Source organism: Erythrolamprus reginae, chromosome 5 (genome assembly GCF_031021105.1).
Source record: "Erythrolamprus reginae isolate rEryReg1 chromosome 5, rEryReg1.hap1, whole genome shotgun sequence".
NCBI lineage: Eukaryota > Metazoa > Chordata > Lepidosauria > Squamata > Dipsadidae > Erythrolamprus > Erythrolamprus reginae.
In genome coordinates this window covers 1753994-1766271 of record NC_091954.1, presented here as the reverse complement: position 1 = coordinate 1766271, position 12278 = coordinate 1753994, and the positions used below count along the sequence as shown (strand labels likewise).

The 12278-nt window shown below is 39.7% G+C and overlaps 1 protein-coding gene across 24 annotated transcripts in view; it reads left to right on the top strand.

The window, feature by feature from the left end:
- Nucleotides 1-12278, top strand: part of SORBS1 (sorbin and SH3 domain containing 1) — a 124196-nt gene that overhangs the window by 35419 nt on the left and 76499 nt on the right. For all 24 annotated transcript variants that reach the window (XM_070751958.1, XM_070751937.1, XM_070751959.1 and 21 more), the window contains exons 3-4: nucleotides 554-613; nucleotides 6021-6143. In XM_070751958.1, coding sequence (XP_070608059.1) covers nucleotides 554-613; nucleotides 6021-6143 — 183 coding nt within the window. The remainder of the gene's footprint in view (nucleotides 1-553; nucleotides 614-6020; nucleotides 6144-12278) is intronic.

The following is a 12278-nucleotide window of genomic DNA, read 5'->3' as shown; positions in this document are numbered from 1 at the left end:
TCTAATATTAAAAATAATCTAAAATACCCCAATTTAAGAGACCAATCATACAAACAAGCATACCATGTATAAATTCTATAAGCCTAGGGGGGGAAGGGAAAAATTTCAATTCCCCCATGCCTGACGACAGAGGTGGGTTTTAAGGAGCTTGCGAAAGACAAGGAGGGCGGGGGCAACTCTGATATCTGGGGGGAGCTGGTTCCAGAGGGTCGGGGCCACCACAGAGAAGGCTCTTCTCCTGGGTCCCGCCAAATGACATTGTTTAGTTGACGGGACCCGGAGAAGGCCAACTCTGTGGGACCTAACCGGTCGCTGGGATTCGTGCGGCAGAAGGCGGTCCTGGAGATATACTCCAAAAATACGGTAGTTTAGAATCCCCCCCCTTCTCTGAAATGACTGCTACATAAACTTCTCTTATCCAGGTTTCCTCTATTGACATTTTTGCTGGATTTTTTTTTCTCCCCGCAGTGGGTACATTGGTTTAGCTGTTTTACTAACCTGGTGTAACCGTATTGTGAGAATATTATACTGATCACATCTGCCAATTTTACAGAAACCGAAGGAGCTGATGTTGTGAATGGACTAGCGCCGAATATAAGTCAACATGAGAAAGGTTTGTGGAATCAAAAGAAAGATATTTCCAGTACTTAATGCCACGGGGCAGTTGCTGTTTTTTGGTATACAGTGTTCCCTCGATTTCCGCGGGGGATGCGTTCCGAGACCGCCCGCGAAAGTCAAATTTCCGCGAAGTAGAGATGCGGAAGTAAATACACCATTTTTGGCTATGGACAGTATCACAAGCCTTCCCTTAACACTTTAAACCCCTAAATTACCATCTCCCATTCCCTTAACAACCATTGACTCACAATTATTACTGGTACTCACCATTGAATAGTGATCCTGATATTTATAAACATAATTATTTATTAACAATGATTATTTTTTTTGTTATTTATTTGCAAAAATTATTAGTTTGGTGATGACATATGACATCATCGGATGGAAAAAACAGTGGTATAGGAAAAAAAAACCGCGAAGTATTTTAAAATTAATATTATTTTAAAAACTGGTACAGACTATCCGCGAAGTTCGAACCCGCGAAAATCGAGGGAACACTGTAATTATAAGCACAGCGTTTATATATGCATGATTGAACTTCCAGGAAAAGCTGAATATTAATTCCTCAAAGCTAATTTTTAAAAAAATGAATACAGAACGAAGTGTTCTTCAACTCCTCCATCATTTTTGAGACACCTGTGAAGTTTTTGTGGCAACTTGTGTGATTGTCCCATGTCCCATTGTTCCCTGACTTCTCTGAGTTCCGATTCCAGCATAGGTCCAACCAGTGGTGGGCTGGTGCCCCTACGGGCAGAGGGGGCATGAAGTGGGGGTAGTAAGTTTATGCACTATTTATTGAATACTTAATAGATTTTTTATTGTCCTTCCTTCTCTAGTACCATAGTATGATCCTTAGTTACTTTTAAAATAGGAAATAATTAAGTAGTATGTTTTTTTACCCATAAACACTTTAATCATTATCTAGATAGAACTGAACTTTTATAGCAATGAAAGAAAATTGAGCTACTTGCCTAATCTGTTATCATACTGAACCTTGTGGGCTCTGTACAAAACCTTCAAATGTTCCTGTGCTCATCAACAAACAATGCTGTCTATTTTGTGGCTATTCAAATAATGTGACTTAATCAACTGAAAATGAGCCCAAGCTCCTATTTGAAAACCTATCTTGGTCGGTAAGCCTCTCCCACCCCCGTCACATGACATTTAAGCCAACCCCCCTGGTCACATGATTGTCAAGCCACTCCCACCCGGTCACATGGCTAGCAAGCCATTCCTACCCGGCCACATGACCATCACAAGCCACACCCACACAACAAGCCATGCCCGCAGTGTTGTAGTAAATTTTTTTGTAGCCCTTCACTGGGTCCAACCTTGCTTAGCTTTTCAACATTAGCCAAAGTCATCCAGCTGTTACATCAAATCTGTGGTTCAATTGGCCATTGCTGGGTGGAGAAGTTTTCCTACTTGTAGGGTCACTGATGGGCAAAGAGAAAATAAATAAACAGATCGATTAAAGCAAAACCGAACAGAAAATTCAGATTAGATTTATTGGATTTATATGCCGCCCCTCTCCGCAGACTTGGGGCGGCTCACAACAATGGCAAAAACGGTACACAGTGACAAATCTAATATTTACCAATCTAATTACAGTTTTAGGTTAAAAAGTTCATAAAAGCAACCCCAATATATACAAAAAACAAGCACACAATCAATCATACACCAAAACAACATGGGCAAGGGGGAGATGTTTCAATTCCCCCATGCCTGACGGCAGAGGTGGGTTTTAAGGAGTTTATGAAAGGCAAGGAGGGTGGGGGTGATCCTAATCTCTGGGGGGAGCTGGTTCTGGAGGGTCGGAGCCACCACAGAGAAGGCTCTTCCCCTGGGTCCCGCCAGACAACATTGTTTAGTTGACGGGACCCGGAGAAGGCCAACTCTGTGGGACCTAACCGGTCACTGGGATTCGTGCGGCGGAAGGCGGTCCCGGAGATATTCTGGTCCGGTGCCATGAAGGGCTTTATAGGTCATAACCAACACTTTGAATTGTGCCCGGAAATTGATCGGCAACCAATGCAGACTGCGGAGTGTTGGAGTAACATGGGCATATTTGGGAAAGCCCATGATTGCTCTCGTAGCTGCATTCTGCACGATCTGAAGTTTCCGAACACTTTTCAAAGGTAGCCCCATGTAGAGAGCATTACAGTAATCGAGCCTCGAGGTGATGAGGTCATGAGAGACTGTGAGCAGTGAGTCCCGGTCCAGATAGGGCCGCAACTGGTGCACCAGGCAAACCTGGGCAAACGCCCCCCTCGCCACAGCTGAAAGATGTTTCTCTAATGTGAGCTGTGGATCAAGGAGGACGCCCAAGTTGCGGACCCTCTCTGAGGGGGTCAATAATTCCCCCCCCAGGGTAATAGACGGACAGATGGAATTGTCCTTGGGAGGCAGAACCCACAGCCACTCCGTCTTGTCCGGGTTGAGGAAGAGGAAGAACTGCAGTATAGTTGCAGTGGAATTTGAGAAAAGGGAAAATCAACCAGTGGGGAAAATAAATATTGGCCCTGTTAGAATCGTCTTATTTTTAGCTCATTGTCCAGCAATTGGGTATGTGTAAAATCTAGTGATTCATCTCCGTCACGCTGGCCCTTCTCTTCTGGGGGCGGCCTGGCAACTTTTCAGAACTTCTTCTCTGCTGGAAACTCTGATACTTGGGGATGAAACAGGGCTGCTTTTATTAGTAAAGAACTTTAGTCTGTTTATCTGTTCTACCCAGATGGTTTTTTTTCCAGGCCTTTACTGTTTGCAAAGTTTAATATAATGACTGCCTGCCCAGAAGGATGGGAACTCAAAAGGGATAGGTTTAATTTGATAGTATTTTAAGATGAAGTCCATGTTAAAAAAGGGATATGGGTTTTTAAAATTGATATTATTTTAAGATGAAGTCCATGTTAAAATTATGAATATTTGTGCCTCAGTACCACAGTCTTGCAGTATGGTGGTGCAAAATTCTGTTGGAATCACAAGAATCAGAAGAGAAGGATTTAGGGGTCGTGATTTCGGACAGTCTCAAAATGGGTGAACAGTGCAGTCAGGCGGTAGGGAAAGCAAGTAGGATGCTTGGCTGCATAGCTAGAGGTATAACAAGCAGGAAGAGGGAGATTATGATCCCGCTATATAGAATGCTGGTGAGACCACATTTGGAATACAGTACTGTGTTCAGTTCTGGAGACCTCACCTACAAAAAGATATGGATAAAATTGAACGGGTCCAAAGACGGGCTACAAGAATGGTGGAAGGTCTTAAGCATAAAACGTATCAGGAAAGACTTCATGAACTCCATCTGTAGAGTCTGGAGGACAGAAGGGAAAGGGGGGACATGATCGAAACATTTAAATATGTTAAAGGGTTAAATAAGGTTCAGGAGGGAAGTGTTTTTAATAGGAAAGTGAACACAAGAACAAGGGGACACAATCTGAAGTTAGTTGGGGGAAAGATCAAAAGCAACATGAGAAAATATTATTTTACTGAAAGAGTAGTAGATCCTTGGAACAAACTTCCAGCAGACGTGGTAGATAAATCCACAGTAACTGAATTTAAACATGCCTGGGATAAACATATGTCCATCCTAAGATAAAATACAAAAATAGTATAAGGGCAGACTAGATGGACCATGAGGTCTTTTTCTGCCGTCAGACTTCTATGTTTCTATGTTTCTAAGTAATAGTTCAGTGCATGTGAAGTGGATGAGATTTATGATTTGATTGTAGTTTCAGGTGGATCTCACAGGGTAAAATTGAAGACCCATAATTCAGATTCAATTTTATCCACACTTTAAGTCTGGTTTGGTTTGGACAAGAGAAGAGTTGAGTAGTTAAAATGCGTTGGAGATACGGCAATAAGTAAGCATAACTAAAAAAAATTGACAGAGACTAGAAATAAATATTATATGAGGAGATATTCAAAAGTTTTTGACTTTCATATTTTTCAGCCTTAAAATGCCTTGTTTTAAAATTATGGTTTAAAATTTAAAATAATGATTGGTTTAAATTTGAAATGAGTCTGTGGAGAGGGGCGGCATATAAATACAATAAATAAATAAATCCAATAAATAAATAAATAAATGAAGGAAGGAAGGAAGGAAGGAATGGAGGAATGAATGAATGAATAAATAAATAAATTCCTTCCTTCCTTCCTTCCTTCCTTCCTTCCTTCCTTCCTTCCTTCCTTCCTTCCTTCCTTTCTTTCTTTCTGAAAATGTTCCAATCCTGTTTTAACAATTCTGGAAGTGTTCAACACTTGATAGAATATTTTTGATGAACTCAGAACAACGTTTTTTTAAAGTCAAGATGGGGCAACCCAAACCCAAAAAGTTCCGATCTTAAACACCAGGTATTTGGTAAGTTCATTTTTGTGCTGGAGTGTTAGAATAAAGGTGCAGGTTTACTACTTTAATGAGGGAAGTACCATTGTATTCGTCCATTTAAAAAGTCCATTTATTAAGCATTACAGAGAGGTTGATGAATGGGAAGAATTACAATCCTGACTCTTATTAATTGTTCTAAAATGCAGCGCAAGTATTCTGTGTATTATAAAACCAAACATACACACTAGATGGACCATGAGGTCTTTTTCTACCCTCTATCTTCTATGTTGGGTGATTACTAAGCCCCAGTCTGGCATGTCTCTTAGGATTGCTATAAGGACAAGATAGAGTAGGATAAAATTTATTATTTATTTATTATTATTTATTGGATTTGTATGCTGCCCCTCTCCGCAGACTCGGGGCAGCTAACAACAATGATAAAAACAGCATGTAACAATCCAATTAATAAAACAACTAAAAACCCTTATTATAAAACCAAACATACACACAATCATACCATGCATAATTTGTAATGGCCTAGGGGGAAGGAATACCTCAACTCCCCAATGCCTGGCAGCATAAATGAGTCTTGAGTAGTTTACGAAAGGCAGGGAGGGTAGGGGCAGTTCTAATCCGGGGGGAGCTGGTTCCAGAGGGTCGGGGCCGCCACAGAGAAGGCTCTTCCCCTGGGGCCCGCCAAACGACATTGTTTAGTCGACGGGACCCGGAGAAGGCCAACTCTGTGGGACCTTATCGGTCGCTGGGATTCGTGCAGTAGCAGGCGGTTCCGGAGGTAATCTGGTCCAATGCCATGTAGGGCTTTAAAGGTCATAACCAACATTTTGAATTGTGACAAATGAAATTGGAAGGACAGTTACCTTGAAAGAAAAGGAGAATACAAACCTACAAAAGTGCTACAGTGATCTATTTATATTACACAAACGTAAGCATGGAATGAGAAATAAATTAAGCAGGGTCAGTTTGCTTTAAGTTAAAAACGATATAATAATATTGTACATATCACGATTTCAAATTACTTTCAGGTCTCAACATGTTCCAACCTTTTCTCCCCCTGTAGATCAGGAATCCAGCAAAATCTGTTCCGGAAAAGGAGCCGTGACCCTCTGGGCATCTCCGGCTTCTGAGAAGAGTCTCCGGGTTAGCCACCCAAAGTCTACAGAACACACCCAGCACACCAAAAGTAAGACCCAGTGTCTTGGAGATCACATCACAAAAAAGCAAAATGATTCATTGATTCCCCCCTGGTCCTTGATTGGGTTAACAGTCAAGTCCCTGGTTTAAAAAGTGAGTGACATAGGGGAAGGTTTGGTAGGGAAGGTTTGCCTATTTGCCGATGACTCTAAAGTGTGCAATAGGGTTGATATTCCTGGAGGTGTCTGTAATATGGCAAATGATTTAGCTTTACTAGATAAATGGTCAAAGCAATGGAAACTGCAGTTTAATGTTTCCAAATGTAAAATAATGCACTTGGGGAAAAGGAATCCTCAATCTGAGTATTGTATCGGCAGTTCTGTGTTAGCAAAAACTTCAGAAGAGAAGGGTTTAGGGGTAGTGATTTCTGACAGTCTCAAAATGGGTGAGCAGTGTGGTCGGGCGGTAGGAAAAGCAAGTAGGATGCTTGGCTGCATAGCTAGAGGTATAGCAAGCAGGAAGAGGGAGATTGTGATCCCCTTATATAGAGCGCTGGTGAGACCCCATTTGGAATAATACTGTGTTCAGTTCTGGAGACTTCACCTACAAAACGATATTGACAAAATTGAACGGGTCCAAAGACGGGCTACAAGAATGGTGGAAGGTCTTAAGCATAAAACGTATCAGGAAAGACCATGAACTCAATCTGTTTAGTCTGGAGGACAGAAGGGAAAGGGGGGACATGATCGAAACATTTAAATATGTTAAAGGGTTAAATAAGGTCCAGGAGGGAAGTGTTTTTAATAGGAAAGTGAACACAAGAACAAGGGGACACAATCTGAAGTTAGTTGGGGAAAAGATCAAAGGCAACATGAGAAAATATTATTTTACTGAAAGAGTAGTAGATGCTTGGAACAAACTTCCAGCAGACATGGTTGGTAAATCCACAGTCACTGAATTGAAACATGCCTGGGATAAACGTAGATCCATCCTGAGATAAAATACAGGAAATAGTATAAGGGCAGACTAGATGGACCAGGAGGTCTTTTTCTGCCGTCAGTCTTCTATGTTTCTAAAAAGTACAATCCCCAAATAAAGCATGTAGATTTTTAACTGAAATTTACACGCTGGGATTGGATTGATTGACGCTTAGCTGAATTTCAAGGATGGATTAGGGCAGTGTTTCCCAACCTTAGCTACTTGAAGATATTTGGACTTCAACTCCCAGAATTCCCCAGCCAGCGAATGCTGGCTGGGGAATTCTGGGAGTTGAAGTCCAGATATCTTCAAGTTGTCATGGTTGGGAAACACTGGATTAGGGAATGTAATTGCAAATGAGCAAACATTTCAAAAACACCATGCAAATTTCAGCGAAATAAAGAACCAGCACTTGAACATGAGAAGAAAGTCTCAGAAATTCAAAATGTGCATTTTATGAAAAACACTTGAATTCATCCTTTCAGGATTACTGTAGTAAAACAGCTCACATTAAGGCAACATTTTAAAAAGTCAACTTAATTAAAGCTCAAGAGATTTTGTTTTGATTCTACTGATCTTTTGCGGGAAGGGGAAATATCTTGTACTGGAATGGTTGTGATATGTCACTATAGTGGCATTTTGTTGTGTTCTCTTAGAAAGATTATATATATACTGTATATATATATATATAATTATGGTAAACAAACTCTGAGCAAGAATATTTAAATGGATACTGGACAGGACGTGCCATTCTCTAGGATATTTTTGTAACCATGATGACATAGAGTCATCACACCATTCATTTCTGGGTAAGCACTACTACACAAAGTGTAGAAAAAAGGAGTGAAGAATCTGGGGGCAGAAGATTTAAAAAAAGAAAAGAAAATTTAATTTAATAAAGCTTACTGTATATTAGTTCCATTCACATAACGCCTCTCCTGATTTTGTAGTATTTCAAGCTATACTTTTCTTCAGCACCCATGCACATATTCATACTTTTTAAAAAAATAGAATTTATGATTTCTGTGCTTATTTCTGTCGGTTGCTGTTTAATTCTTTTTCCTTCCTCTTTGACCCTTTTTAATCCCCAAATCCATAAATCAACGATTCATAGAACATAAAATAATAGGGTTTGAAGGCACCTTGTATGTTTTCTAGTGCAATGCCCTGCTTATACCTACCTACCTACCTTTCTATCTGTCTGTCTGTCCGTCCGTCCGTCCCTCCGTCCGTCCGTCCATCCATCCATCCATCCATCCATCTATCTATCTGTCTCTATCTATCTATCTATCTGTCTCTATCTATCTGTCTGTCTGTCTGTCTGTCTGTCTCTATCTATCTATCTATCTATCTATCTCTATCTATCATCTATCTATCATCTATCTATCTATCTATCTATCTATCTATCTATCTGCCTCTATCTATCTATCATCTGTCTGTCTGTCTCTATCTGTCTATCATCTATCTATCTATCTATCTATCTATCTATCATATATCTATCTGTCTTTCTGTCTTTCTGTCTGTCTGTCTCTTTATCTATCTATCTATCTATCTATCTATCAATCATATGTCTATCTATCTATCTATCTATCTATCTATCTATCTGTCTGTCTGTCTGTCTGCCTCTATCTGTCTGTCTGTCTGTCTGTCTGTCTGTCTGTCTGTCTGTCTGTCTGCCTCTATCTATCATCTATCTTATCTATCTATCTATCTATCTATCTATCTATCTATCTATCTGTCTGCCTCTATCTATCATCTATCTTATCTATCTATCTATCTATCTATCTATCTATCTATCTATCTATCTATCTATCTATCTATCATATATCTATCTGTCTTTCTGTCTGTCTCTTTCTCTATCTATCTATCACATATCTATCTATCTATCTATCTATCTATCTATCTATCTATCTATCTATCTATCCATCCATCCATCCATCCATCCACCCACCCACCCACCCACCCACCCATCCACCCACCCATCCATCCAACTACCATAATTATTAACCAACTACCGTAATTATTATTTATTAGATTTGTATGCTGATTGTGTGTTTTAGTTATATGTCCCTCTTTCCATTTTTTTTACAGTTGTCCTTTCCCCCCTCTATATGAAACCATGCAAGCTTTGTTTGGGGTCTTTTATTTCCCCCCCTCTGTGGTCTACTGTTACAGTGGGCTTTTATAATCTCATTTTTTCCAGTCCCACAAGCATCTTGAGCTGTTTTCCCCTCTAGGATTTCCATCCCTGAAATCTTTCCAAACCTCTTGGTGTGTTGAAGTCACTTCTCCCAAAGTCTAAGGCTGATTTTGTTCAGTTACTTATGCCTGCATTGTGTTAAATTCCAGGATGACACGGTCACTCGCCCCTAAATTTCCAGCCATTTTATTTTTTTCCCCTTCTTTCAACAAAAGGTCCATTTTATTGAATGACTTGCTCCACATTTAAATTTATATTCTTTCTCTTTCTCTCTCCCAATTACCACGCAGCTACTACTATCTTAGTCTTTTCCTTCTGTTTCTCCCATTCCCTTTTCATATATTTCCTTTATTTTACAATTCAATCTTCATTTCTTCCTCTCTATGGCCAAACCACCTCAGTGTATTTCTCTCCCATTCCTTAATCATTTGTATTTTTATCTAGATTGGTTCAGCAGCCATTGGTTTTTGACCTCACAAACTTTTTGTAAGCAAGCTATACGCATCTCATTCGTGTTTTATGTTTCTTCTGACATACCTTTCTCTGTATAATAAGGTGTGAATGTTTAATAAATGTATTTCTTGGAATGGATTTCATAATTTCCCATGCTATCTTCTCTAAGAGGGTTTAAAAATAGGAATTAACATTTCTCCATTTCCCCCTCTTCAGTAAACATTATACCATGGCAATAATTTATTTGCTCTAATTTTTCACCATTTATGTATAACTTCGAATTGTTTACTTTGATGTTTCTGTAAAATGGAACTTCAATACATGTTCATAATCCTTACTGTATTGTTCCCCCATCTTCCCTTCTTCTATTGGCTGTAAATAATTCAGGTTCTTGGCCAAGGACACAACATTGTCTGTGCATAGAAGTACTACTACACTTTTTGCTAAATTGTCATTGGTTTTAGAAGATTCTGAGCACTGAAATTGGATAGAAACATAGAAACATAGAAGTCTGACAGCAGAAAAAGACCTCCTGGTCCATCTAGTCTGCCCGTATACTATTTCCTGTATTTTATCTTAGGATGGATCTATGTTTATCCCAGGCATGTTTAAACTCAGTGACTGTGGATTGACCAACCACCTCTGCTGGAAGTTTGTTCCTACAACTCTTTCAGTAAAATAATATTTTCTCATGTTGCTTCTGATCTTTCCCCCAACTCACCTCAGATTGTGTCCCCTTGTTCTTGTGTTCACTTTCCTATTAAAAACACTTCCCTCCTGAACCTTATTTAACCCTTTAACATATTTAAATGTTCCAATCATGTTCCCCTTTTCCTTCTGTCCTCCAGACTCTACAGATTGAGTTCATGAAGTCTTTCCTGATACGTTTATTTATATGGATATGTTTATTACTTTTATCTTTTTTCTAACTTGTAGAGAAGCATTAGAATATGAGAAGTTTTTTTTAAATCTCTAGTCATGAATTAATAGTGGTATAAGTCATCCTCGCTGTCCTTCTGTGATGCCTACTCATAGCCCTAGCAAATCAGCTCGTCCCTGCCAACTACTCCATAGTTGCTAGGGACAATAACATGCTATAGCAGCTGCTGCCCATCCCATAATCACAATCCTCCCTCGGCATGTTGTAATGTAGGAAATGGATTTTTTTTTTTTTAAACCATGGCACTGACATACACAGTATACGGTTAAAGTATTTAGCCATCTGTTTCAGTTGTAGTAAGGATAATAAAGACCATGTGAGGCCTTCAGCCCACAAAATTCTATGCATGCAAACGCATTTGTGAAATGGGAATGGCATTTTATACACGCAAGTGTGTAATTTATTTCATTTTATTCATTCATGAAAATGAAACTATTCATGCACGAAAATTGATAGAGTTGCGGATTGCCTGCTATGACCAAAGTCTGCTAAACCCTTCTGTTGTAACTTTACAACGGAAACAGTAGGCTCCTTTTTTCTTTACCTTCCCCTTTATCACCCAATTCCGTGAAATCATTAACTATATGGAGAGCTGGACAGATAGCGGCGTAAAATTATTGCTATCACATATATTTTTTGTTGATTTCCTTGTAGGCCAGGTGCTAAATTGGAAGCTCGATCATGGATTTGCACTATTTTTTTATTTTTTATTTATTTATTTATTTATTTATTTAATTTATTTTATTCATTTTATTCATTTTATTCATTTTATTTATTTTATTTATTTTATTTTGTCTGTTTATTTATTTATCTATTTATCTATCTATCTAATCTATCTATCTATCTATCTATCTATCTATCTATCTATCTATCTATCTATCTATCTATCTATCTATTTATTTATTGGATTTGTATGCCGTCCCTCTCCGCAGACTCGGGGCGACTAACAACAGTGGTAAAACAACATGAACAATCCAATTAATAAAAACAACTAAAAAACCCTTATTATAAAAAAACCAAACATACACACAAACATACCACGCATAATTTGTAGTAGCCTAGGGGGAAAGGATAACTTAACTCCCCCATGCCTGGCGACAAAGGTGGGTCTTGAGTAATTTGCGAAAGACAAGGAGGGTGGGGGCCCTTCTAATCTCTGGGGGGAGTTGGTTCCAGAGGGCCAGGGCCGCCACAGAGAAGGCTCTTCCCCTGGGGCCCGCCAGACGACATTGTTTGGTCGACGGGACCCGGAGAAGGCCAACTCTGTGGGACCTTATTGGCCGCTGGGATTCGTGCGGTAGCAGGCGGTTCCGGAGGTATTCTGGTCCAATGCCATGTAGGGCTTTAAAGGTCATGACCAACACTTTGAATTGTGATCGGAAACTGATCGGCAGCCAATGGAGGCCACGGAGTGTTATGGAAACGTGGGCGAATCTTGGAAGCCCCACGATGGCTCTCACGGCTGCGTTCTGCACGATCTGAAGTTTCCAAACACTTTTCAGAGGTCGCCCCATGTAGAGAGCGTTGCAGTAATCGAACCTCGAGTTGATGAGGGCATGAGTGACTGTGAGCAATGACTCCCTGTCCAAATAGGGCCACAACTGGTACACCAG